We start from the raw sequence: 26,969 nt of genomic DNA on the forward strand, positions 1-26,969 counted from the left end.
AAAGTGGAAGTAGGCTATCATGCGCCAAGCAATCCTCGCTGTATTTAAAATATTAAAACACATCATTCCACAGGAAAAGTGTCCAAAATCAGCGCATATACACTATCCATTAAATATTTATATTTACATTAATATAAAAATATTGTAACTTCTGGATAGTGATTTAATTAAATTTAAGTGCTTTACAGTAATGAGAGTGGCATATTTAATCTAAATGTGTATATCAGATGTAAAATAATTTAAATCATTCTGTTTACTTCAGTACGCTCACTCCAGTGAAAGAGTGCGTACGCATAGTGTCCATACAGTGCGCTGCGTGCGCACATATTAACGGCTAGTTTATTTTTTATAAATCCCGATATGGCGTGGAAACGCACATTTCAATGCCTTTTATGTGCGTATGCAACGTTTATACATCAGGCCCCAGTTCTAGAGTCATCATCACTTGCATGACTCTAACTTCAATAGGCCTACTCCTGCAGTAAATCTTGCCTTATATGCGAATTATGCATTTCTGCTTATTTCAGTGGTCATTTAAACAATACAATCTCTATAAAGAAGCCTCTGGGGTATGAAAGCTGACCGTTAAGATTCATTTATGTAATATTACTCTATTGAGCTTTATTGAGCTCAATGCCCTGGTGATAAAAGTGTAAGAGTTAACTTAAGAAGCTTAGTTACGCCAACAGTTAATCAGTTACTATTAAGTGAGGAGGCAAATTGGAATCAATTCAGATTTGCAGGATGAATGTGCAAAATGAGCTGTGAAGCACAATACTCAATGATTATTTCTCTCTCTTTTTTTCCTGTTTCTCTACCTCACTGTTTGTAGTAGATAATTATGCCTCCATTATGGGCCGCCTCAGCACGGTGCTTGGTTGATTGTTAGAATATCATTTGGAAGGCTACAGGCAGTGTAATGCTCTGCTGCTCATGAGGGCTATAGGCCTGATGCAAAAAAAAAAAAAAAAAAAAAAATTGCCTCATTGCTCAAGAATGAAAGGTTACTGTGGTATTAAGGCTGGCAAATACTGACCCAGAAAGGAAATACTTATGATACTTATACAAAATGTAGTTTTACACAAATGATTGTGAGGAGCATGGTTGTAATCTTGTTTATCAAAACCTGATGGTACTATAAATGGATGCTTACCTCACACCTGTAAAAATTCCTCCTTCTTTGACGTTTTATGGTGGTTGGCAAACCAGCTTTTGTTGCATATTCCGCCACCAACTGGGATGGAGTGTGGAGCATTGATCTTGAAGGGAAATTAAATAATAATAACAACAAAACAAAACCTTTACATGTTCATATTCAGTCTTGAATCCTGTTTATTAACTTTATTAGATTTAAATAGTATGTTGAACACTCTTGCATCTTTGTTTAACAAATTCTTCAATGAAAACTGATTAACTCTTATAATTCTAAGTGCCTATAAGTTGTAGTCTTTCATTATCATATCCTTTACACTTTACTTAAACATGCTCGACATCCGAATTCATGTTTTCCAATAATGGCTGGGCGATAAAACAATAATGATAATTAGCGCAATATAATTTTCCTCAATACAATTATAACAAAAGTTTGATAAATGTTAAAAAACAGCGCTACTCATTTGAATTGGTCTCAATCACGTGACCACTAAACAGCGCTGTGAGATCCAGTGAGAAGTGCTTGAATTCAGCAAAGAACATGAATGTTTCTGTAATTTAAGCTAGTTTAAAACCAGATGAAACAGCGCTGACTTTCTCAACAGCATGCACTTACAAACACGAGAAACATTGTGCCATGAACGATGCAGGCATTTCAATCTACAAATCACCATCTTTTACCATGAATGTACTGTAGTAACAACTGGCCATTCCACATTGTACTGCCCACAGGGAAAACTCCCAGTGCTCCAGATTTCTAGTCCACCCCTGATGGCTATGGTTTTAAATTTATGTCTGTTTCCTTTGTAGGTATTATTGAAAAAATGCCTTGTATAACTCATAAAATAATATTTTTTTATTATGATTATATCATTTATTTAAATGTCTTCTAACTGTCAGAGCCGATAGCCTCGTAGGCAGTGCTTCAAGATGTAGTTCGGTTGTGCTTCGGGCGACCCGAGTTCGAATCAAGGCTCTGGGACCTTTCTCAACCCCGCAAAATAATTATTTAAATATCTTCTAATTAAAACAATAATACTATTGCTTCGAAAATACTAATGCTATATAAGTATAGTCTACCCACAGCAAATTAACGAATCATTCAGGTCTATGTGAAATTATATAGTTCGGAATGTTTACTAGGCTCTGAAGTACAAAAAATACTTCTTAGATGATTTGGATTTACCATGCATATCGAAGGGGAAAAAAAGATACAAGTTTGCAAGAAGTAGTAGATGCTATCGATCTGATGAAAGCAGGGAAGGCCGTGGACCAGACCTCATCCCCATAGACATATCTAAAATAGGTCTTATTAGTTTATCTTTAAACATTTTATATGTTATTGGAAGCCTTTGAAAAGAATGTGCTGCCTGTCTCTATGAGTAAGGCTTTAATTATTTTGTTGCCTAAACGCCTAATAATAAATGGAAAATATTATGCACCCTATGAGTTCAATTATATTCCTAAGTTCGGATAAGAAAATCCTGTGTAAAATGTTGGCAAGAAGATTAGAAAATGTATTACCATACTTAGTAGGGAATGACCAAAATGGGTTTATGTTGAACAGACAAGGATGCCATAACGTTAGAAGGGTACTGAATATTTTGCATGACCAGAGGGGAAGAATATACACTGTTTCGCTTTCATTAGACAAAGAGAAAGCATTCGACAGGGTCGAATGGGATTTTCTGTATAGGGTTTTTCTGTATTTTCTGGGAATAATCCTAGCAGTAATGCTAACATGTTTAAAACTTTTACAGTCTTCACATATCTGGGTACTAAAATACCCCCAAAGGTGGAAGATGTTGTTATAATAAATTAGGATTCTGTTTTTGATAATGCAGCAAAGTCAACTGAACAATGGACCTCATTACCAATCTTTGTAATAGGGAGGATGAATATATTAAAAATGAATATATTGCTTACATTTTTATATCTTTCTCAGAATATCCCTCTAACACCTCAGAGCGCCTTTCTAGACTGAATAGGCTTGTTAATGCATATGGAATAATATAGACAATCTAGACTTAGACTATCTCTTTTATATCTGCCTTACGATAGAGGTGGGATTCAGTGCTCTTACGATAGAGGTGGGATTCAGCGCAAATAATCTCTACCATGCAATTTAAATAAATAATTGTTCAAAACTTTAAATAAGCAAATCAAAACCTTATGCAAATCAAAAGAAAATGGGGGCCCAGGGCTTCTAGACTTTCAATTATATTATTGGGCAGCACAAAAAAATGTATTATAAGTTGGGTACACTTTCGAGAGAATGCACGGTGGACTAATATTGAGAAACAGGCCATTTACCCATATCATTAACATCACTATCCTATATTAATAACATAAAACAGGTAAATGGCTGTGTAAAGACACATGTGATTTATAATATAATGAAAGCCTGGCAGAAAATTAAATTTTTTTGTCACCTTTGTCTTTTAACCCAGATCTACCACCTTCTATGGGAAGGACATTATTCACAAAGTGGAAAGATCAGGGCATTGTTTCTTTTAAGCAAGTTCTTAAAGAGGGTACCCTTAAATCTTTTTCTGAATTAAAAAATGAATTTGACATTGACAATAAAGATTTCTACAAATACTTACAACTTAGACATTTGATAAACGATCTCCTAGCAAAGGGTCATATCTCACCGGAACTATCTAAATTAGAAAACATTCTAGAGACCATGTCAATATTGAAGGGGAAAATGTCTGAGATATATACAATTTTAAGAGATCAAGCTGACTCACCTTTAACTTAATTAAAAAGCGTATGTCAAAAAGATCTTGATTGTAATTTTGATGATGATCAGTGGGATATTATATACAAAAGTTTTTTTTTGTTTTTTTTGTTTTGTTTTTTGCAGTCTCTAGTAACAAAATAATTGAACAAAATTAAAAATGTATACAAATAATATATTTGATCCCTGTTCGCCTTAGCAAGATTTATTCTGGTGCATATCCTTTGTGCAATAGATTCAAGACACATAGGGGTACCATTATGCATATTTTTTGGAACTGCAAAAAATTTAATACGTTTTGGGATTCTGTACATGAGTTCCCTTTCGTCCTGGGAACTCCAACGTGTCGTCGGGGAGTTCCCTGACGAATTGGGATCACGCTAGGGAGACCAATTGCCTTCGAGTGAATTAAAACGAGCCAATGAAAATTGGCATGCAAGGTTTGCATTCCGCGACCCGCCTACCAACGCGGGTATAAAGGGCGGAAGTAAACATTGCGCAATGCTTTTAGCTTCGGAGCCGTCCGATTGTGTCCTCTCTGAGTGAGTGAGCTTTAAGAAATGTATCTTTCTTACAACTACGAGTCTGCTGTTTCGGGAGGGGATCTCTCTGTGTTGGTGAGATGGCGTTTCAGCGACCGCGCGGTTTCCTGTCTGCCGGCTGCGTCTATATGCTGTTAATTCAAAAAGCTGTTTTCACAGCTGGTAAACGGTTGAGTGCGCACAGCGGGCTTGCAGTTTCCCCGCTGTGTTGCCGCGTTGGGTCCCTGTGTGCTTCAGCACGATAGAGAGAGTACTTTCTTCCTGAAAGAGCAACACGAGTGAAGATCGCGTCCTTTTCACGATGACGTTTCACTTGTGTATTTCTGGATGCGATCGTTTCCTGTCCTTATTTGACGGCCACGTTCATTGTTTCACATGCCTAATCAGTGTGTGAGACTATGTTCGTGGGTGGTTCATGTTCTCTTAGGAGTGCATGACCACGTCGGCACGTTGTTCGCCTCCCCTTTCTCGTAAAGGTTGGAGCAGCTCAGCGTGCCGTGTGCCGTCGAGCGCCGGCTGACAGCGCGGGTTGTCACGGCAACCCAGCGCGCGTCATTCGGCGCTCAAGATGCGTGGTCAAGATCAAGACTCGCGTGCCTCTGAGGTGAGTCCCTTTGCTTATTTCCCGATCCAGTTTCTCTTCTGGTGCACCAGAGGAGGGCTGCTTTGGCGAATAACATTGGTGATCTGAGGGTTCAGTGAGCACGAACCACTCACTCCTCTAGCGCATCGCAAACATGCTGAGATTGTGTTCGTGGGTGGTTCATGTTCTCTTAGGAGTGTAAGTGCCGGACGGCACGTTGTGCGCCTCCCCTTTCTCGTAAAGGTTGGAGCAGCTCAGCGTGCCGTGTGCCGTCGAGGCTTTCGAATGGGTTTCTGGTCCTTCTCATGAGGGACCAGGCATTTCATTCGGGGCCCCAGGGAGGACAGATGTCGATCGCTACATCGGAGAGAGGGCGGTTATACTCTGAAAATGATGCTGAGTTCCTATCATAATGGTGTGTTCTCATGCTGAAGATTCAGACTTAACGGCCACACTTTCCTGGGCTGTTCTAAAGCGCCTGGATGTGTGTGAAGAATTTTGGCAGTATGGAAGCATTTTGGTGCCAATATGGCAAGCCAAACATGCCTAAATCTGCAGAAGTTTTTCCTCTCTCACTACCACTGCACGTGCGTAGTTCTAACTCGGGGTTGAGCTGTGCTTAGTGACTGACCGTGATTAGTCACAGCGCTGGCCCTCGGTTAGACGATGTCCACACTGTGGTCCAGAAGCACCTCAAAGTCAGCCCGCTCGGAGTTTGTTTTCCCCCAGCAAAGGGAAGGGAAACAACCCTGAGAGGAGCGACCCAGAGTATGTGACGTTCTGCTCTTTGGGAGTGCGTGTCATCACCACTCCTTCCCCCGGGGGAGGGCCGGGTGGAGAATTTCATTTCTGTTCCGCCGCTGGTTATCCTGTAATCAGCGGTACCCATGAGCAGTCCACTTCCTCTGAGTCGTTCACGGGCCCCAGCGCTCAGATGGCAGTGAGGGCCGCGGCCTTGTCACTCTCGTCTCTCGCTGGGTGAGGGGAAACCAGGACTCGATGCCCCCGGGCCTCGTTCCTCGTTTCCCCTCACGGTCGAGACTGGCAGTATAATAAGACCAGTTTCCTCCGTCCGAGAGGGTCAGAATGGCAGTGCGTGCCGCCCCAGAGCTGCACCACAACAGTATTGTATTGGGAAGACTCTGAAAATGGTTATTTTAGGCTACTGTCTGTCTGTGCATGACACCAACAGCACCTGCGTGCAGCAGAGGTTTACAACCTACTGTCATCGGACTTATTCAAACCGGCCAATGGACCGTTCGATCACCGAGCGAGTACTTCAGTGTCTGTCATACTGTCTTGTTATCTGCTTACGGAGTAAGTGCAGTAATCATTGATCATTTTTCGCGTGAAAATATGCTATTCTGCTATTTAGAACACAATTCAAAGTGGAAGTAGGCTATCATGCGCCAAGCAATCCTCGCTGTATTTAAAATATTAAAACACATCATTCCACAGGAAAAGTGTCCAAAATCAGCGCATATACACTATCCATTAAATATTTATATTTACATTAATATAAAAATATTGTAACTTCTGGATAGTGATTTAATTAAATTTAAGTGCTTTACAGTAATGAGAGTGGCATATTTAATCTAAATGTGTATATCAGATGTAAAATAATTTAAATCATTCTGTTTACTTCAGTACGCTCACTCCAGTGAAAGAGTGCGTACGCATAGTGTCCATACAGTGCGCTGCGTGCGCACATATTAACGGCTAGTTTATTTTTTATAAATCCCGATATGGCGTGGAAACGCACATTTCAATGCCTTTTATGTGCGTATGCAACGTTTATACATCAGGCCCCAGTTCTAGAGTCATCATCACTTGCATGACTCTAACTTCAATAGGCCTACTCCTGCAGTAAATCTTGCCTTATATGCGAATTATGCATTTCTGCTTATTTCAGTGGTCATTTAAACAATACAATCTCTATAAAGAAGCCTCTGGGGTATGAAAGCTGACCGTTAAGATTCATTTATGTAATATTACTCTATTGAGCTTTATTGAGCTCAATGCCCTGGTGATAAAAGTGTAAGAGTTAACTTAAGAAGCTTAGTTACGCCAACAGTTAATCAGTTACTATTAAGTGAGGAGGCAAATTGGAATCAATTCAGATTTGCAGGATGAATGTGCAAAATGAGCTGTGAAGCACAATACTCAATGATTATTTCTCTCTCTTTTTTTCCTGTTTCTCTACCTCACTGTTTGTAGTAGATAATTATGCCTCCATTATGGGCCGCCTCAGCACGGTGCTTGGTTGATTGTTAGAATATCATTTGGAAGGCTACAGGCAGTGTAATGCTCTGCTGCTCATGAGGGCTATAGGCCTGATGCAAAAAAAAAAAAAAAAAAAAAAATTGCCTCATTGCTCAAGAATGAAAGGTTACTGTGGTATTAAGGCTGGCAAATACTGACCCAGAAAGGAAATACTTATGATACTTATACAAAATGTAGTTTTACACAAATGATTGTGAGGAGCATGGTTGTAATCTTGTTTATCAAAACCTGATGGTACTATAAATGGATGCTTACCTCACACCTGTAAAAATTCCTCCTTCTTTGACGTTTTATGGTGGTTGGCAAACCAGCTTTTGTTGCATATTCCGCCACCAACTGGGATGGAGTGTGGAGCATTGATCTTGAAGGGAAATTAAATAATAATAACAACAAAACAAAACCTTTACATGTTCATATTCAGTCTTGAATCCTGTTTATTAACTTTATTAGATTTAAATAGTATGTTGAACACTCTTGCATCTTTGTTTAACAAATTCTTCAATGAAAACTGATTAACTCTTATAATTCTAAGTGCCTATAAGTTGTAGTCTTTCATTATCATATCCTTTACACTTTACTTAAACATGCTCGACATCCGAATTCATGTTTTCCAATAATGGCTGGGCGATAAAACAATAATGATAATTAGCGCAATATAATTTTCCTCAATACAATTATAACAAAAGTTTGATAAATGTTAAAAAACAGCGCTACTCATTTGAATTGGTCTCAATCACGTGACCACTAAACAGCGCTGTGAGATCCAGTGAGAAGTGCTTGAATTCAGCAAAGAACATGAATGTTTCTGTAATTTAAGCTAGTTTAAAACCAGATGAAACAGCGCTGACTTTCTCAACAGCATGCACTTACAAACACGAGAAACATTGTGCCATGAACGATGCAGGCATTTCAATCTACAAATCACCATCTTTTACCATGAATGTACTGTAGTAACAACTGGCCATTCCACATTGTACTGCCCACAGGGAAAACTCCCAGTGCTCCAGATTTCTAGTCCACCCCTGATGGCTATGGTTTTAAATTTATGTCTGTTTCCTTTGTAGGTATTATTGAAAAAATGCCTTGTATAACTCATAAAATAATATTTTTTTATTATGATTATATCATTTATTTAAATGTCTTCTAACTGTCAGAGCCGATAGCCTCGTAGGCAGTGCTTCAAGATGTAGTTCGGTTGTGCTTCGGGCGACCCGAGTTCGAATCAAGGCTCTGGGACCTTTCTCAACCCCGCAAAATAATTATTTAAATATCTTCTAATTAAAACAATAATACTATTGCTTCGAAAATACTAATGCTATATAAGTATAGTCTACCCACAGCAAATTAACGAATCATTCAGGTCTATGTGAAATTATATAGTTCGGAATGTTTACTAGGCTCTGAAGTACAAAAAATACTTCTTAGATGATTTGGATTTACCATGCATATCGAAGGGGAAAAAAAGATACAAGTTTGCAAGAAGTAGTAGATGCTATCGATCTGATGAAAGCAGGGAAGGCCGTGGACCAGACCTCATCCCCATAGACATATCTAAAATAGGTCTTATTAGTTTATCTTTAAACATTTTATATGTTATTGGAAGCCTTTGAAAAGAATGTGCTGCCTGTCTCTATGAGTAAGGCTTTAATTATTTTGTTGCCTAAACGCCTAATAATAAATGGAAAATATTATGCACCCTATGAGTTCAATTATATTCCTAAGTTCGGATAAGAAAATCCTGTGTAAAATGTTGGCAAGAAGATTAGAAAATGTATTACCATACTTAGTAGGGAATGACCAAAATGGGTTTATGTTGAACAGACAAGGATGCCATAACGTTAGAAGGGTACTGAATATTTTGCATGACCAGAGGGGAAGAATATACACTGTTTCGCTTTCATTAGACAAAGAGAAAGCATTCGACAGGGTCGAATGGGATTTTCTGTATAGGGTTTTTCTGTATTTTCTGGGAATAATCCTAGCAGTAATGCTAACATGTTTAAAACTTTTACAGTCTTCACATATCTGGGTACTAAAATACCCCCAAAGGTGGAAGATGTTGTTATAATAAATTAGGATTCTGTTTTTGATAATGCAGCAAAGTCAACTGAACAATGGACCTCATTACCAATCTTTGTAATAGGGAGGATGAATATATTAAAAATGAATATATTGCTTACATTTTTATATCTTTCTCAGAATATCCCTCTAACACCTCAGAGCGCCTTTCTAGACTGAATAGGCTTGTTAATGCATATGGAATAATATAGACAATCTAGACTTAGACTATCTCTTTTATATCTGCCTTACGATAGAGGTGGGATTCAGTGCTCTTACGATAGAGGTGGGATTCAGCGCAAATAATCTCTACCATGCAATTTAAATAAATAATTGTTCAAAACTTTAAATAAGCAAATCAAAACCTTATGCAAATCAAAAGAAAATGGGGGCCCAGGGCTTCTAGACTTTCAATTATATTATTGGGCAGCACAAAAAAATGTATTATAAGTTGGGTACACTTTCGAGAGAATGCACGGTGGACTAATATTGAGAAACAGGCCATTTACCCATATCATTAACATCACTATCCTATATTAATAACATAAAACAGGTAAATGGCTGTGTAAAGACACATGTGATTTATAATATAATGAAAGCCTGGCAGAAAATTAAATTTTTTTGTCACCTTTGTCTTTTAACCCAGATCTACCACCTTCTATGGGAAGGACATTATTCACAAAGTGGAAAGATCAGGGCATTGTTTCTTTTAAGCAAGTTCTTAAAGAGGGTACCCTTAAATCTTTTTCTGAATTAAAAAATGAATTTGACATTGACAATAAAGATTTCTACAAATACTTACAACTTAGACATTTGATAAACGATCTCCTAGCAAAGGGTCATATCTCACCGGAACTATCTAAATTAGAAAACATTCTAGAGACCATGTCAATATTGAAGGGGAAAATGTCTGAGATATATACAATTTTAAGAGATCAAGCTGACTCACCTTTAACTTAATTAAAAAGCGTATGTCAAAAAGATCTTGATTGTAATTTTGATGATGATCAGTGGGATATTATATACAAAAGTTTTTTTTTGTTTTTTTTGTTTTGTTTTTTGCAGTCTCTAGTAACAAAATAATTGAACAAAATTAAAAATGTATACAAATAATATATTTGATCCCTGTTCGCCTTAGCAAGATTTATTCTGGTGCATATCCTTTGTGCAATAGATTCAAGACACATAGGGGTACCATTATGCATATTTTTTGGAACTGCAAAAAATTTAATACGTTTTGGGATTCTGTACATGAGTTCCCTTTCGTCCTGGGAACTCCAACGTGTCGTCGGGGAGTTCCCTGACGAATTGGGATCACGCTAGGGAGACCAATTGCCTTCGAGTGAATTAAAACGAGCCAATGAAAATTGGCATGCAAGGTTTGCATTCCGCGACCCGCCTACCAACGCGGGTATAAAGGGCGGAAGTAAACATTGCGCAATGCTTTTAGCTTCGGAGCCGTCCGATTGTGTCCTCTCTGAGTGAGTGAGCTTTAAGAAATGTATCTTTCTTACAACTACGAGTCTGCTGTTTCGGGAGGGGATCTCTCTGTGTTGGTGAGATGGCGTTTCAGCGACCGCGCGGTTTCCTGTCTGCCGGCTGCGTCTATATGCTGTTAATTCAAAAAGCTGTTTTCACAGCTGGTAAACGGTTGAGTGCGCACAGCGGGCTTGCAGTTTCCCCGCTGTGTTGCCGCGTTGGGTCCCTGTGTGCTTCAGCACGATAGAGAGAGTACTTTCTTCCTGAAAGAGCAACACGAGTGAAGATCGCGTCCTTTTCACGATGACGTTTCACTTGTGTATTTCTGGATGCGATCGTTTCCTGTCCTTATTTGACGGCCACGTTCATTGTTTCACATGCCTAATCAGTGTGTGAGACTATGTTCGTGGGTGGTTCATGTTCTCTTAGGAGTGCATGACCACGTCGGCACGTTGTTCGCCTCCCCTTTCTCGTAAAGGTTGGAGCAGCTCAGCGTGCCGTGTGCCGTCGAGCGCCGGCTGACAGCGCGGGTTGTCACGGCAACCCAGCGCGCGTCATTCGGCGCTCAAGATGCGTGGTCAAGATCAAGACTCGCGTGCCTCTGAGGTGAGTCCCTTTGCTTATTTCCCGATCCAGTTTCTCTTCTGGTGCACCAGAGGAGGGCTGCTTTGGCGAATAACATTGGTGATCTGAGGGTTCAGTGAGCACGAACCACTCACTCCTCTAGCGCATCGCAAACATGCTGAGATTGTGTTCGTGGGTGGTTCATGTTCTCTTAGGAGTGTAAGTGCCGGACGGCACGTTGTGCGCCTCCCCTTTCTCGTAAAGGTTGGAGCAGCTCAGCGTGCCGTGTGCCGTCGAGGCTTTCGAATGGGTTTCTGGTCCTTCTCATGAGGGACCAGGCATTTCATTCGGGGCCCCAGGGAGGACAGATGTCGATCGCTACATCGGAGAGAGGGCGGTTATACTCTGAAAATGATGCTGAGTTCCTATCATAATGGTGTGTTCTCATGCTGAAGATTCAGACTTAACGGCCACACTTTCCTGGGCTGTTCTAAAGCGCCTGGATGTGTGTGAAGAATTTTGGCAGTATGGAAGCATTTTGGTGCCAATATGGCAAGCCAAACATGCCTAAATCTGCAGAAGTTTTTCCTCTCTCACTACCACTGCACGTGCGTAGTTCTAACTCGGGGTTGAGCTGTGCTTAGTGACTGACCGTGATTAGTCACAGCGCTGGCCCTCGGTTAGACGATGTCCACACTGTGGTCCAGAAGCACCTCAAAGTCAGCCCGCTCGGAGTTTGTTTTCCCCCAGCAAAGGGAAGGGAAACAACCCTGAGAGGAGCGACCCAGAGTATGTGACGTTCTGCTCTTTGGGAGTGCGTGTCATCACCACTCCTTCCCCCGGGGGAGGGCCGGGTGGAGAATTTCATTTCTGTTCCGCCGCTGGTTATCCTGTAATCAGCGGTACCCATGAGCAGTCCACTTCCTCTGAGTCGTTCACGGGCCCCAGCGCTCAGATGGCAGTGAGGGCCGCGGCCTTGTCACTCTCGTCTCTCGCTGGGTGAGGGGAAACCAGGACTCGATGCCCCCGGGCCTCGTTCCTCGTTTCCCCTCACGGTCGAGACTGGCAGTATAATAAGACCAGTTTCCTCCGTCCGAGAGGGTCAGAATGGCAGTGCGTGCCGCCCCAGAGCTGCACCACTCCCGTTCCCCTCTCCCCAGCTTGCAGATAGCAGTGACGCAGCCTCGGCTGCGTCGCTCCGGTCTGCAGCTGGGCCCGGAGGCGCAGAGACCAGGACACGAGGAGTCAGGGCCTCGTTCTTCGTCTCTCCCCCTCCCTTCGCCACAGGGCAGCCCGCAGCAGAAAGCCTACGAGCTCTCTCTGCCGTCTGCCCCACGGTGGACCGCTCAGACCCCGCTTCCAGTGGCTACATTGCCACTGGAGCCAGGTCCCGGCCTTCCACCTCGCTGCCCCTCCGCGGGTACGCCGGTGGTTCGGGTGGGCTTATTGGGTCGGTACCTGGAAGCCTGGCTAGCACTTCCGGGTCTGTCCCGATGGCTCGTCCGCACCATTCGGTTCGGCTATGCAATTCAGTTTGCACGCCGGCCTCCCAGGTTCAGGGGCATCCACTTCACCCGTGTGCGGTCAGTGGATGCCCCTGTCCTGCGGAAAGAGATCGATGTCCTGCTGGCGAAGGACGCGATCGAGCCGGTCCCTCCTGCCGAGATGAGGTCCGGGTTTTACAGCCCCTACTTCATTGTACCCAAGAAAGGCGGTGGGTTACGACCAATCCTGGACCTGCGAGTTTTGAATCGGGCCCTGCACAAACTCCCGTTCAAAATGCTCATGCAGAAGCGCATTTTCGAATGCATCCGTCCCCAGGATTGGTCTGCAGCGATCGACCTGAAGGACGCGTACTTTCACGTCTCGATTTTTCCTCGTCACAGACCGTTTCTACGGTTTGCTTTCGAGGGTCGAGCGTATCAGTACGAGGTCCTACTCTTCGGGCTGGCCCTGTCGCCCCGTGTCTTCACGAAAGTCGCGGAGGCGGCCATTGTTCCCATGAGAGAATGTGTTCCCATGTGTTGTGCGATCACAGGGACATGGTGCTACGGCACCTCAGCCGGTTGGGGCTTCAGGTCAACTGGGACAAGAGCAAACTCTGCCTCATGCAGAGGATCTCTTATCTCGGTATGGAGTTGGACTCGGTCGCCCAGACTGCGCGCCTCACGGAGGAGCGTGTCCAGTCAGTGCTCACCTGCCTCAGGTCTTTTCGAGGCAGGACAGCGGTTCCACTGAAACAATTTCAGAGGCTCCTGGGGCATATGGCAGCCGCAGTAATGATGCTCGGCCTGTTACATATGAGACCGCTCCAGCACTGGCTTCACGATCGAGTCCCGAGGTGGGCGTGGCAGAGCAGCACGTTCCGGGTCAAAGTAACCCCGCACTGTCGCCAAACCTTCTCCCCGTGGTCGGATCCTGCGTTTCTACGGGCCGGAGTGCCCCTAGTCCAGGTTTTCAGGCATGCTGTGGTTTTCACAGATGCCTCTGCCATGGGGTGGGGGGCCACGTACAAAGGGCATGCAGTCTCGGGTCTGTGGACGGGGCCCCAGCTGCATTGGCATATCAACTGCCTAGAGTTGCAAGCAGTACGCTTGGCTTTGTGCCGCCTCAAGGGGCTTCTCAAAGACAAGCACGTACTGGTCCGTACGGACAGCACTGCGACCGTTGTGTACACCAACCGACAAGGTGGTCTATGCTCCCGTCGCATGTCGCGACTCGCCTCCCACCTCCTCCTATGGAGTCAGAAGCATCTGAGGTCGCTTCGCGCCACTCATGTTCCAGGGGAGCTCAACCGTGTGGCAGACGAGCTTTCACGGTTGCCTCCCCTGCCAGGAGAATGGCGACTCCATCCCCAGGCGGTTCAGCTGATCTGGAGTGTTTTCGGAGTCGCACAGGTAGACCTGTTTGCCTCTCCGGACACGACCCATTGCCAGTGGTTTTACTCCCTGTCCGAGGGGACCCTCGGCATGGACGCCCTGGCTCACAGCTGGCCCCGGGGCCTGCGCAAGTATGCGTTCCCCCAGTGAGCCTTCTTGCACAGACTCTGTGCAAGGTCAGGGAGGACGAGGAGCAGGTCCTGTTAGTGGCGCCGTATTGGCCCACCAGGACTTGGTTCACGGGACTCATGCTCCTCACGTCAGCCCCTCCTTGGCCGATTCCTCTGAGGAAGGACCTTCTTTCTCAGAGACGGGGCACTCTGTGGCACCCGCGTCCAGACCTCTGGAAACTCCATGTCTGGTCCCTGGACGGGACGCGGAGGTTCTAGGTGATCTACCACAGGCAGTGGTAAACACCATCACTTCTGCTAGAGCCCCCTCTACGAGGCGCCTCTATGCGTTGAAGTGGAACCTATTCGTCGTGTGGTGTTCCTCCCACCAGGAGGACCCCCGAACTTGCCCGGTCAGAGTCGTGCTTTCCTTCCTACAAGATGGGTTGAAGCGAAGGCTGTCTCCCTCCACCCTCAAAGTGTATGTTGCCGCAATAGCCGCACATCACGATGTAGTAGAAGGTAAGTCCGTGGGGAAGCACGACCTGATCATCAGATTCCTCAAGGGTGCTAGGAGGTTAAATCCACCTCGTGTTTTGCGCTCTGTACCCTCTTGGAGCCCTTGCTGACAGTGGAGCGGAATATCCTGTCCATTAAGACAGCGCTCCTGTTGGCATTGGCCTCTTTTAAGAGGGTCGGGGATCTGCAGGCTTTTTCGGTCGACGAATCGTGCCTAGAGTTCGGGCCGGGCCTTTCTCGCGTGATATTGAGACCCCGGCCCGGATATGTGCCCAAGGTTCCTACCACTCCCTTCGTGGATCAGGTAGTGAACCTGCAAGCGCTGCCCCAGGAGGAGGCAGACCCAGCCCTAGCTTTTCTCTGTCCAGAGCTTCAGGACCTCAGATCAGCTCTTTGTCTGTTACGGTGGCCAGCAGAAGGGGAAGGCCATCTCCAAGCAGAGGTTAGCTCACTGGTTAGTGGATGCTATCACCCAAGCGTATGAAGCTACGGGTGAGCCTTGTCCTCCCAGGTTGCGTGCTCACTCTACGAGAGGTGTTGCCGCCTCCTGGGCATTGGCTCAAGGCGCCTCGCTGACAGACATTGTAGAGCTGCGGGCTGGGCGACACCGAACACGTACGCTAGGTTCTATAGCCTACGTGTGGAACCTGTTTCCTCCCGAGTACTCGCTACGGCCAGTGGTGCGAGGGAATAGGTTGTGTCGGCTTGCTACGCCACTCCGTGCCTCAGCCGGATACGTGCGTCTTTCGCTCCGTTGGCGCCCTACGTGGTTAGCCTCGTGAGTTCCTCCATCACCCCTTCGGTGCCAGGCGTGGCGGACCGCCGGCTCTAGGTCTACTACCTCTAGGGGAGTTGTTGTGTAGACTGGGTGTTATGTCCAGTGGTCTCTTCGGTGACCCATTATGCCACGTGCAGTCCAGCCGTGTCTTCCCCTTGACAGACTCGTTCTGTCGTCCCTGTTGAGTACGCTCCCACTCCCCTTGGAGGGGACTACCTCAGGGACTGCCATATGTTTCACTATCCCCCTGGGCTAGTACATATGTGTATTCCAGGCCTTCTTCAGGCATCTGGCTTCCGCAGCGTTCCCTTCCCCCTTTTTGGGGTTGGGCACGCTTTCCCAGTGTTATCCAATCCACTGTGTGGGTCTTGCGGAACAGCAGTATGACTCCCTTGCTAGCTCCCGTAATTTGTGAAACTGCTTAGGGTAGCTTAGCTGGGCGCTGGAAGGGGCCAGCACCATGGCGTTTTGTTAGGGATCCCAATTCGTCAGGGAACTCCCCGACGACACGTTGGAGTTCCCAGGACGAAAGGGAACGTCTCGGTTGCGTATGTAACCCTCGTTCCCTGAGTACAGGGAACGGAGACGTGTCGTCCCTTCGCCATGTTGCTGTACCTTCGCGGAGGACTGGACACCGTTCGGCTCCTCAGCGAAAAGCATTGCGCAATGTTTACTTCCGCCCTTTATACCCGCGTTGGTAGGCGGGTCGCGGAATGCAAACCTTGCATGCCAATTTTCATTGGCTCGTTTTAATTCACTCGAAGGCAATTGGTCTCCCTAGCGTGATCCCAATTCGTCAGGGAACTCCCCGACGACACGTCTCCGTTCCCTGTACTCAGGGAACGAGGGTTACATACGTAACCGAGACGTTCTCTGTGATGGCCCTGAGGAAAAAAAAAATATTACAAGACTCCTTTAATGTATCTTTTTGGTGTGGACTTAAATGAGATATCAGACCCTGTATTTATCAAAAGAGTAGGTCTGATTTCTTATGCTGAAATGTATTCTACCAAACTGGAAAAAAGAATACCCTCCAACATTTGAATTATTTAAGCATATCATAAACGACACACTAAACATCGAATATTTAACATACAGTTTAAAAAACAAAACCCACATCTTCTTAGAGACCTGGAATATTTTTACGGACCTAATATAAACCCTTTGACCCATGTCTTTGTAATTTACTATTCATACTGACCATCTATCTCCTGTTATTTTATCTCAGTTTTAATTTGCTATCACAAACTGGATTTGTTGATGTATATGGTTTTATGTATGTATACTCTGATGCTGCTTAATGTAGAATATTTCCATTGTTTTTATTGTTGTGCTAATTGTAAATTGATAAAAAAAAGAAAAAAAAAGAAAAGGGGGACACTGCAATTAAAAGCAAGCCAATTTACGTAATATAACTGAATGAATGATGTGACAGTGTGAATTCAGGAAATGTATTTCATGAAGGACACCTCATACGAAAAGAAAATCACAAATCATTACTACTTCTAGCTCTGTTGATTCACCTAGACACGAGTGAAATAAAATTGAGAGCAAAAAAAAAAAAAAAAAAATTCTGATGCCTTGCTGCTCTGCTGCTTAGATTTTTTACAAAGTCCTCAGTAAAGGATGTTAAATAGGCTGAAATAAGTGAAAAGGGGACCAACAGCTCTAAAGCACTCTCTAGGGTGAGAAAAACAAGATTGCGTAGTGTAAAAGTGCAAAGTGTAATCCAGTAAAATATTTAACTAAATAGTCAGATATCGTTGATTGAGTTGAATGTGCAAATTGCAAGAGTGCAGTGCGAGCAGAATGAAAAGAAAAAGTCACTAAAAATATTTGCACATTTGATTGTTTCTTTTAGAAACTGCATGTGCTGCTCTTATCAAGAAGATCTTCGAGACATTATGCCAGGCTGCGCTCCATCTCCTCTGAGGAACGCACTTCCCCTCACATGATTTAGAGATTAAAGCAAAAATGTCCACTGCCTGGCCCCTAGTGGCACTTTGCTCATTAGTGGTAAACCATAGTCGCGTGTCAGGACAGGGGCATGGGTCAGGCTGCACAGGGACTGAGCCGTGAGAACATGATGTGTGCCTTAACAAAGTGTCAATGTGTGAAAATGCTAATGTTCCCTTTCGTAGTCACTCCGAGTTACGTCGGATGACGGAGAATGGGGGTTTCGCCAGAAAGCCTATCATCTTCGAGTATTAAAAAACGAGCCAATGGCAAGAAATGCCATGGGTCTGCGGAATTTGCATAATGTATCTCCGCCTCACCACGTGAGTATTTAAGGAGAGACACCTGCAACAGCAGATCATGTTTTCGCTTCGGAGCCAAGAGCATCTCTTCACTCCACAAGCCAAATCCTGAGTTTCTTCAGTGACTTCATCTCTTCGAGACGAGTGAGCTCTCCGGTGTTGGTGTGACGGCGGTATCCAGCGAGTTTCACATTGCCTGCGATCTGAGCAGTGGTCTGCCAGTCTGTGTGTTCTCCCTGGTCGCTTCAACATCCGCGGAGTTTTTTCCTCTCACTAAAGAGCTGCACGAGGCACGTCTTTTTAAAGACGCGTCTTTCTAAAGACGATCTGCCCGTGTATTTCTGAGTGTGGTATTCTGATAGATTCAGCTGATGGGCGCGAGCGCTGTTTGAGTGTTTGGGCGCGCTCAGACAGCGCTCGTGGGTGTGTCACGTTCTCTCACTGGGAACGTGACCATCGCAATGTAACGGTCGAGACTCGATGAGCTCTTTAGAGTGAGAGTCCCCTCATCCACACCCCGATCTATTCTTCTCCACGTGAGATAATACTTCGGCTGGTGGCCAGGGTGACCTAAGACGGCAGGTTTGGAACTAAACCGACGAAAATTCCTCGGCCCACACCCCGTCTTTCACATTGCAACCCGCGTGGTCCCGGGTGAGTTCGCCGGCCCGCCCGCGGGCCCGCGGTCTCATTCGGTCCCCCGGCTGATGAAATCATGTATATCACCGCATCACAAGGTGAGCTGGAGTCCTCTAGAGATGATGGCTCGTCTGTGCTGCCGTCCTCGGATGTGCTAGCATAACGAGTTTGATCCAGAGTGCACAGCTATGCTTCCCGGGCTGCCGCGAGTATCGGGCTTGTGTGGAACCTTCTGCCATGTCCCGAGCACTTAAGGCTGATGATTGGTTTTTGGGGGTGGCGAACCCAAATCCTTTCTACCCGGACGTGCATGAAGAGATCATGAGATCGTGGAATTCTCTTTTGACTTTTCGCGACTGCTCAGTGGCCTCTTCCGCCTTCTCTGCCCTTGTAGAGGCCGCGGCCTAGGGTACACTGGGGTTCCCCCTGTGGAGTGTTCTGTGGCAACACTTATGTGTCCCCACAGCGCCTCCACCTGGCGTGGCGACCCTAAGCACCCCTCTAATGCCTGTAGGTTCTTGTCTACTCCGGTGGCGGGGACCTATAGAGCTGCGGGGCAGGCTGCCACCTCACTGCGTGTTATTGCCATCCTTCTGGGTGTTCAATGACATGCACGAGGGTAGGGCTGATTCAGGGCTCATCCTTGAGCTGCCTGCCGTCACCGACCTTGCTCTACGAGCGACGTAGGTGACCGCACGCTCCCTGAGTCAGGTGATGTCCACATAGGTGGTCAGACATCTCTGGCTAACCTGGTTGATGTGCGCGAGGCTGAGTGAATACGTTTCCTCAACTCCCCCATATCCCAGGCTGGCCTCTTCGGCGGCGCGGTCGAGGACTCTGCCCAACAGTTCTCGGCCGCCCAGAAGTGGACTGTGGCTATTTGTCTGACCCCGTGGCTCTGCTGCCTCCAGCCGCCGGCTCAGACGCCTCAGTCCGCTTGCTGCCGAATGCGCCCTCCTGCGACTTCCGCCCCCTCCCGCCCGGCCCCCAGCAGCACCGGGCCGTGCCGTGGAGGTGGTCGCAGGAAGGCGCCCCTGCCCGTACCAGCCCCGCAGCCCCGCTAACGCCAGGCTTGCGGCGCTCCCGTTACGGGCAGCTCAGATGTGGGTTGCAGTTCTTCAGGGAGTGGTTGCAGGGCCACTCCTTCCCCCGGTGGAGGGCTGGGGGAGAATCTTTTCTAAACCAAAGAGCTGCATCCCATCTCTGAGCCCTCAGAGGGCCGGACGACAGTGCGCGACGCTCCCGGGCCTCGCCGCTCTCGTCCCCCTCTGTCTCTGAGGGCGCGGATGACAGTGTGTGCCGTCTCCGGACCACACCACTCTCGTCCCCCTCTGTCGCCAGACCCCTGGCAGAGCAGACCCCCGTGGAACGCTGGTCCTTCCCTGGTCTCCTCTGTCAGGACGCGGAGTATGACCGTGCCCCCGCACCGGGCCGCTATGCCACCCACGCCTGGGCCAGTCACTCCGCTTCGCTGCCCCTCCGGGGGGACGTCTGTGGTTCGGATGATTCCGCTGGTTCAGTTCTTGGGAGCTTGGTTAGAGCTTCCCAACCTGTCCCGCTGGGTCGCCCGAACTATCAGGCTCGGCTATGCGATCCAATTCGCACGGTCTCCTCCCCGCTTCAGGGGAGTCCGTTTACTATGGTCGGTGGCAATGCCCCTATCATGAGAGCGGAGGTCGCCACCTTGCTGGGGAAGGGTGCAATCGAGACTGTCCCTCCAGCCGAAATGAGGTCAGGGTTTCACAGCCCGTACTTCATTGTCCCCAAGAAGACCGGTGGGTTACGGCCAATCCTGGATCTGCGCGTCTGAGCCACTCCCTTCACAGGCTGCCGTTCAAGATGCTCACGGCCAAACGCATTTTCGAATTCGTGCGGCCACAGGATTGGTTTGCAGCGATAGACCTGAAGGACGCCTACTTTCATGTCTCCATTTTACCTCGACACAGACCGTTTCTTCGGTTTGCTTTTGAGGGGCAGGCATACCAGTACGCGGTTCTCCCATTCGGGTTGGCTCTGTCTCCTCGCGTCTTTACGAAGGTCGTCGAGGCAGCCCTTGTTCCCCTACGCGAACACGGGGTTCGCATCCTGAATTATCTCGACGACTGGCTAATATTAGCTCACTCTCGAGATCAGGTTTGCGAACACACAGACCTTTTGCTCCGGCACCTAGCCCGTCTGGGCCTTCGGGTCAACTGGGAGAAGAGCAAACTTTGCCCCGTGCAGAGGATCTCTTTTCTCGGTATGGAGATAGACTCGGTCGCCATGTCCGCGCAGCTTACGAGCGAGCGCGCACACTCACTGCTGACTTGTCTTCGACAGTTCGAGGGCAAGAGTGCGGTCCCACTGAAACTTTTTCAGAGGCTCCTGGGGCATATGGCATCCGCAGCCGCGGCAACGCCACTCGGATTGCTTCATATGAGACCGCTTCAGCTGTGGCTTCGCGATCGGGTCCCGAGGTGGGCATGGCATCGCGGTACGCTCAGAGTTCCAATAACTCCGACCTGCCGTCAGACCTTCACCCCGTGGCGGAACCTCAGCTTTCTACGGGCCGGAGTTCCCCTAGAACGAGTTTCCAGGCATGTTGTCGTCTCCACAGATGCCTCTGCCACGGGCTGGGGCGCCATGTGCAATGGACATGCAGCCGCGGGCTCCTGGACAGGACCCCAGCGCCTCATGCATGTCAATTGCCTCGAGTTGCTGGCAGTACGCCTTGCCCTGCACCGCTTCCACGCGCTGCTCCTGGGTCAACACGTACTTGTCCGTTCGGACAATACTGCGACAGTAGCGTACATCAACCGTCAGGCTGGTCTACGCTCTCGCCGTATGTCGCAACTCACACGCCACCTCCTCTTATGGAGTCAGAAGCACCTGAGGTCCCTTCGTGCTAATTACATTCCAGGAGAGCGGAACCTTGCAGCCGACGAGCTGTCACGGCTCCGGCCAACCTCTGGCGAATGGTGACTCCATCCCCAGTCGGTCCAGCTGATATGGTACCAGTTCGGGGACGCACAGATAGATCTGTTTGCCTCCCACGACTCATCCCATTGCGCGGCACGGATGCACTGGCGCACAGCTGGCCGAAGGGCCTACGCAAGTATGCGTTCCCCCAGTGAGCCTTCTCGCACGGACTCTGTGCAAGATCAAGGAGGACGAGGAGAAGGTCATTTTGGTCGCCCCATACTGGCCCACCAAGACCTGGTTCTCCGAACTGATACTCCTCGCGACAGCACCTCCTTGGCCAATTCCTCTGAGGAAGGACCTCCTTTCTCAGAGACGGGGCACCCTATGGCACCCTCGTCCCGATCTTTGGAGACTCCACGTGTGGCTCCTAGACGGGACGAGGCAGGTTTGAGTACCCTGCCACCAGCGGTGGCGGCTACCATCACTTCCGCTAGAGCATCGTCCACGAGACATGTCTATGCGTTGAAGTGGAACCTCTTCGTCAACTGGTGCTCTTCTCGCCGAGAAGACCCCAGGAGATGCTCGATCAGTGTTGTGCTTTCCTTCCTGCAAGATGGGTTGGAGTGAAGGCTGTCTCCCTCCACCCTGAAGGTGTATGTGGCCGTTATCGCCGCTTATCATGAAGCAGTTGAAGGTAAGTCTCTTGGAAAGCACGACCTGATCATCAGGTTCCTGAGAGGAGCGAGGAGACTGAATCCTCCTCGCCCTCCTCTCGTTCCCTCTTGGGACCTCTCAGTGGTCTTAAATGCCCTGCAGAGGGCTCCCTTTGAGCCTCTGCAATCAGCTGAGCTTAAGTTCCTGTCAATGAAGACAGCGCTCCTGGTTGCACTGGCCTCCATCAAGAGGGTAGTGGACCTGCACGCATTCTCCGTTGACGAAGCGTGCCTGGAATTCGGGCCGGCATACTCTCACGTGATTCTGAGACCCCGGCCTGGATATGTGCCCAAGGTTCCTACCACTCCCTTCCGGGACCAGGTGGTGAACCTGCAAGCGCTGCCCCGGGAGGAGGCAGACCCAGCCTTGGCACTGCTCTGTCCAGTACGCGCCCTCCGTGCTTACGTAGACAGGACGCAGTGTTTCAGGACCTCAGACCAGCTCTTTGTCTGTTATGGTGGGAAGCTGAAGGGAAAGGCTCTCTCCAAGCAAAGGTCGTCTCACTGGTTAGTGGACGCCATTGCTTTGGCATACCAGCAGCTAGGTCGACCATGCCCCCTTGGTGTGACCGCCCACTCCACCCGGAGTGTGGCGTCCTCTTGGGCTTTAGTGTGTGTCGCCTCGCTAACAGACATCTGCAGAGCTGCATGCTGGGCGACACCTAACACATTCGCCAGATTCTACAATCTCCGAGTGGAGCCAGTCTCCGCCCATGTACTGTCTTTTTCAAGCTAACATGGGAGCTGTTAGGTGTCTCGCTTGCTCGCCATTCCACTCCACGGACTGGATACGTGCGATATTTCCTCAGGTGAGCCTTCCCCTCTGAAGCCCTGAGCTCCTCCAGCACTGTTGACGCTGGCGCCAGTGTCTATTGCCTGTGCGTCGGCTAGGTGCCTCCGTGTGCATGGTTCCTCCTCTGAGTAACCCCCACATGTGTATTTCCACTGTAAGCCTCTTTGAGCATGTGTCTTTCCCTCGGCAAGCCACCTTGCCACTCCTGGAGTTGAAAGTAGATGCCACCCCACGGGCTGGTCACTCCAGTGTTCCTCCATATGTAGCACCCTCGGGCCATATGTGTATTCTTAAGTCCTCCCTACGGGTAGGCATGCTGCGGCATATCTCCCTGAGATATGCTTCCCAGTGTACCTTGGTATTCCTGTGTTAAGTAGGACTCCTTCGTCCGTGCCTTATCACGACAGGGAGGTCAGACTTCGCAGGGCACTGGAAGACAGCTGTGAAGGTGGCGTGATTACACGGGGACCCCCATTCTCCGTCATCCGACGTAACTCGGAGTGACTACGAAAGGGACGTTACGTCTCCCTGCCACTTCCGCTGTACCGCTGGGTAGACCCCTGAGTTCAGTCTCGGCTCCTCAGCGAAGACATGATCTGCTGCTGTCTCTCCTTAAATACTCACGTGGTGAGGCGGAGATACATTATGCTAATTCCGCAGACCCATGGCATTTCTTGCCATTGGCTCGTTTTTTAATACTCGAAGATGATAGGCTTTCTGGCGAAACCCCCATTCTCCGTCATCCGACGTAACGTCTCCGTTCCCTACTCAGGGAACGAGGGTTACATCCGTAACCGAGACGTTTTCTGTTAACAGAGCGTCAACAAGAGGACTTGAGATGTGAAAGCAGTATTAAGGATTTTAACTTACTGCCAACATTCCAAGAAAAACATGCGAATTAAATCATGAAACAGGCATATGAATTTAAATAAGAACAAACTACTGATATATTATAAGATGCAAGTGGCTAAACTATGATTCCACAAGGTTTTCTTTTAGCTAATAGTGTTAATATTACTGCTTTTCTCTAAGCAGGTGTTATATCATTGTTTTCCATGTCTTGTCAGCAGTGCTGTGTGTCAGGACTGTTACAGTCAAGAGCAGACAGTGTAAACTTAACTTTTATCTTAAGTTTACTCAGCTAGTTGAGTAACAATGCAAACACGTGAAGGGGGTGGATTTACAGTGAAAGAAAGTGTGTGGATGCTGTGTTCAGCCTGTAGAGGGCCTCTCGTGTCTGTGTGCGTGTGACTAAACTTGATTTTTGGAAGTGAGTTTCTGAGATTGTGTGTGAGAACATTCTGCTCAGCTGTAATAGTGATATAAGGAGGGATTTACTGTCCTGCCCAGCTCGCTGTTTCCATATCTGACAACCTGGAGATTAAAGCAGTGGCTGAGATGTTGCAGTCTCTCTTTTCCTAGATCTTATTTAATCACACAGTTTTTTCTCCTCTCCAGAAGCACTTCTCTTTAAGCCAAGACCCCCGATGCAGTCATTTGAACTCATACGTATAGCTACATTATGAAACCATAGAAACCTTCTATCATCAGGATAACAGAACTTCACATATCCTATCACAGAGAGAAGACCTCTTTGGAGATATGAGATATAGAGATGTGTTTATCTCACCTCTATTGACTTAGACTTGGTGTAAATAGACAGAGACTAAATAAATACACAAGTCTGGTCTGATATAAGGGCTCAGTGCCTCATCTAGGCCCAGTGTACACAGTCAGTTTAGCACATAGTAAGAAAGCTCATCCTTCAGATATCTAATGAAGGATAAATCAAAGTACATGACCTCACTAATTTGCTCATCTTTTGCTTTAATGTTTGTAAGGTAACAAATTAAAGAAGGAGAAAAATCATAGCAGACTTAGTGTTTATAAGAGTGTAATTCTCACAAGGTCTACACACTGTGCCATTTTGTGCAATCTTTGTGAAACCAGTAGAATTAAATCGGAAAGCAGTCCTGGGTCAACCATGAATCTTTGAATATATATATATATATATATATTTTTTTTTTTTTTCAATTAAACAAGATAATCAGCTGATTCAGATGATACACAAAGTGTTTTATACCCATGTAAATCCCTAATTTGTTTTGCACAGAGACTGGACTTCAGTTGTCAGTTCAGAAGGGTCATGTATTATAGTATATTTGCTAATTGTTTAACCAATTACTAATTACTAATTGGTTAAACAAACAAACCCTCAAATGGTTACTTTATTTCGATAGTCCACATTAGACATTCTACTAACTATAAGTAATTTTACAACTACATGGCAGCTAACTCTCATTAATTTGCAACTTTATGTCAACTGACTCGCATTAGAGTATTAGTAGAGTGTTAGGTCAGGATTAGGGTTAGAGTTAGTAGAATAAGTTGACATATATACTTGGTTACTAAAGTTACTTATAGTTAGCACAATACATATCATACAGATAAATAAATAATAATAATAATAAATTGACAACGTGTTTTATTCATTTCAGATACACATCGTGTTATTAGGCAAATTTACTCTATTCTAATAGAGCATTATAATAGAGTAAAAATTTACTGCATTCTTCTCCCACTTCTCCAGCCACTTACTTTCATGTATTTCGGGAGAAGTCGATGAATGTACATGTTGTAAATCAGATATGATTCTCTGAATTGCGGTGCAAGCTAATACTGAGCCCATCGCGCGTTATAGATCTACCATGATCATTATAACGGTTTATACAGTAATAAGGTGATACGTTCTAAAATAAAGGTCGCCGTAATAAAATTCACTCTGGAGGGGTCAGCTAGAATATTTTAAACTTACATGTGAAAGGGTTAACAAGCCAACTGATTGGGGCTGTAAAAATATACATATTTCAACTACTGCAAACTCCGGCAGCATGTGACAGCAAAATTAGCTACCTCAAGATGCATCTCTTAGGTCAGAGAAACACACAGAAGTGTGTGTCATGGGAAACAGATTCGAGTTGTCCTAAGACTCATTTCTTTTTTTTCTTCTGTATATTAGTAAATAGTTAACATATATAAGTACTCTTCTTTTACATTATTAATAAATGTATAAGAATATACATTTTGCCATGACCAAGTTTTAGAGAGTACAAAAGTCTATAAAGTATTGCGTAACCGTGATCACACTGTTTGCATATAATTATTAATAGTGTATTAACAGACAATCAATTATGAATTTACTAATGCAACACTTTCTTTCTTTCTTTCTTTCTTTCTTTCTTTCTTTCTTTCTTTCTTTCTTTCTTTCTTTCTTTCTTTCTTTCTTTCTTTCTTTCTTTCTTTCTTTCTTTCTTTCTTTCTTTCTTCATATTATAGATATATATGTTATCACAATTAACAACAACAACAACAAAAAGACAAAGTAAATGAATAAAGGGAAAAGAGTGTTCAGCCTTTGTCCCTCATATGATGGCAGGATGACACATACAGTACTGCGCTGCCAGGTGGATACACTTTTCTTTATCTCCCAAAATATACATAAGTTTGTCGATGTGTCAATTATTTCTTAGTGAAAGTGGGCAAATGACAGAGTATCTAAGCCCAAAAAAAAAAAAAAAAACACGGAGCTGTTTTAAGCATGTCAGACTTGGGCAGCATTTCTACAGGGGGGAAATGGGGGATGTACAATATACATCACATTCATATATTGCACACATGTGACAGGATGAGAAGCTGGAAATGAGAGAGGGAGGGACGATGAGTGAGATAAAGAGAGAGCGAGAGCTGTGCTGTTGTACGTTGCAGTGACTGTTTCTCTCTGATCTTTTATTATGAGAGATAAAGGAAGGGCTTTGGTGCGTGTGCAGTGCTCAGGGGAGCTCCCTTTGGGTGACAGTCTATGATGAGAGACAGCACTACACTGCTTCTCGCCAGGGTGTTTCCGGCTGGCTCCAATTAACCTTGCGCTGATTGCCCCAAGGAGCTTTGCACACTAATTAGAGGTGAGAAATATGT

At 46.2% G+C, this 26,969-nt stretch overlaps 1 protein-coding gene across 1 annotated transcript in view; it reads left to right on the forward strand.

Annotated features, from left to right (window-relative positions):
* The first annotated feature begins 12,511 nt into the window (after window positions 1-12,511).
* The window catches only part of LOC130075655 (zinc finger protein basonuclin-2-like), a 50,212-nt gene continuing 35,754 nt past the window's right edge, over window positions 12,512-26,969 (forward strand). Inside the window, exon 1 of the mRNA XM_056240398.1 lies at window positions 12,512-13,033. Within this exon, the coding sequence (XP_056096373.1) occupies window positions 12,512-13,033 (522 nt within the window). The remainder of the gene's footprint in view (window positions 13,034-26,969) is intronic.

This window comes from Rhinichthys klamathensis, unplaced genomic scaffold (assembly GCF_029890125.1).
Source record: "Rhinichthys klamathensis goyatoka isolate OS25496 unplaced genomic scaffold, OSU_Roscu_1.1 h1tg000595l_1, whole genome shotgun sequence".
In the NCBI taxonomy this organism is placed as follows: Eukaryota; Metazoa; Chordata; class Actinopteri; order Cypriniformes; family Leuciscidae; genus Rhinichthys; species Rhinichthys klamathensis.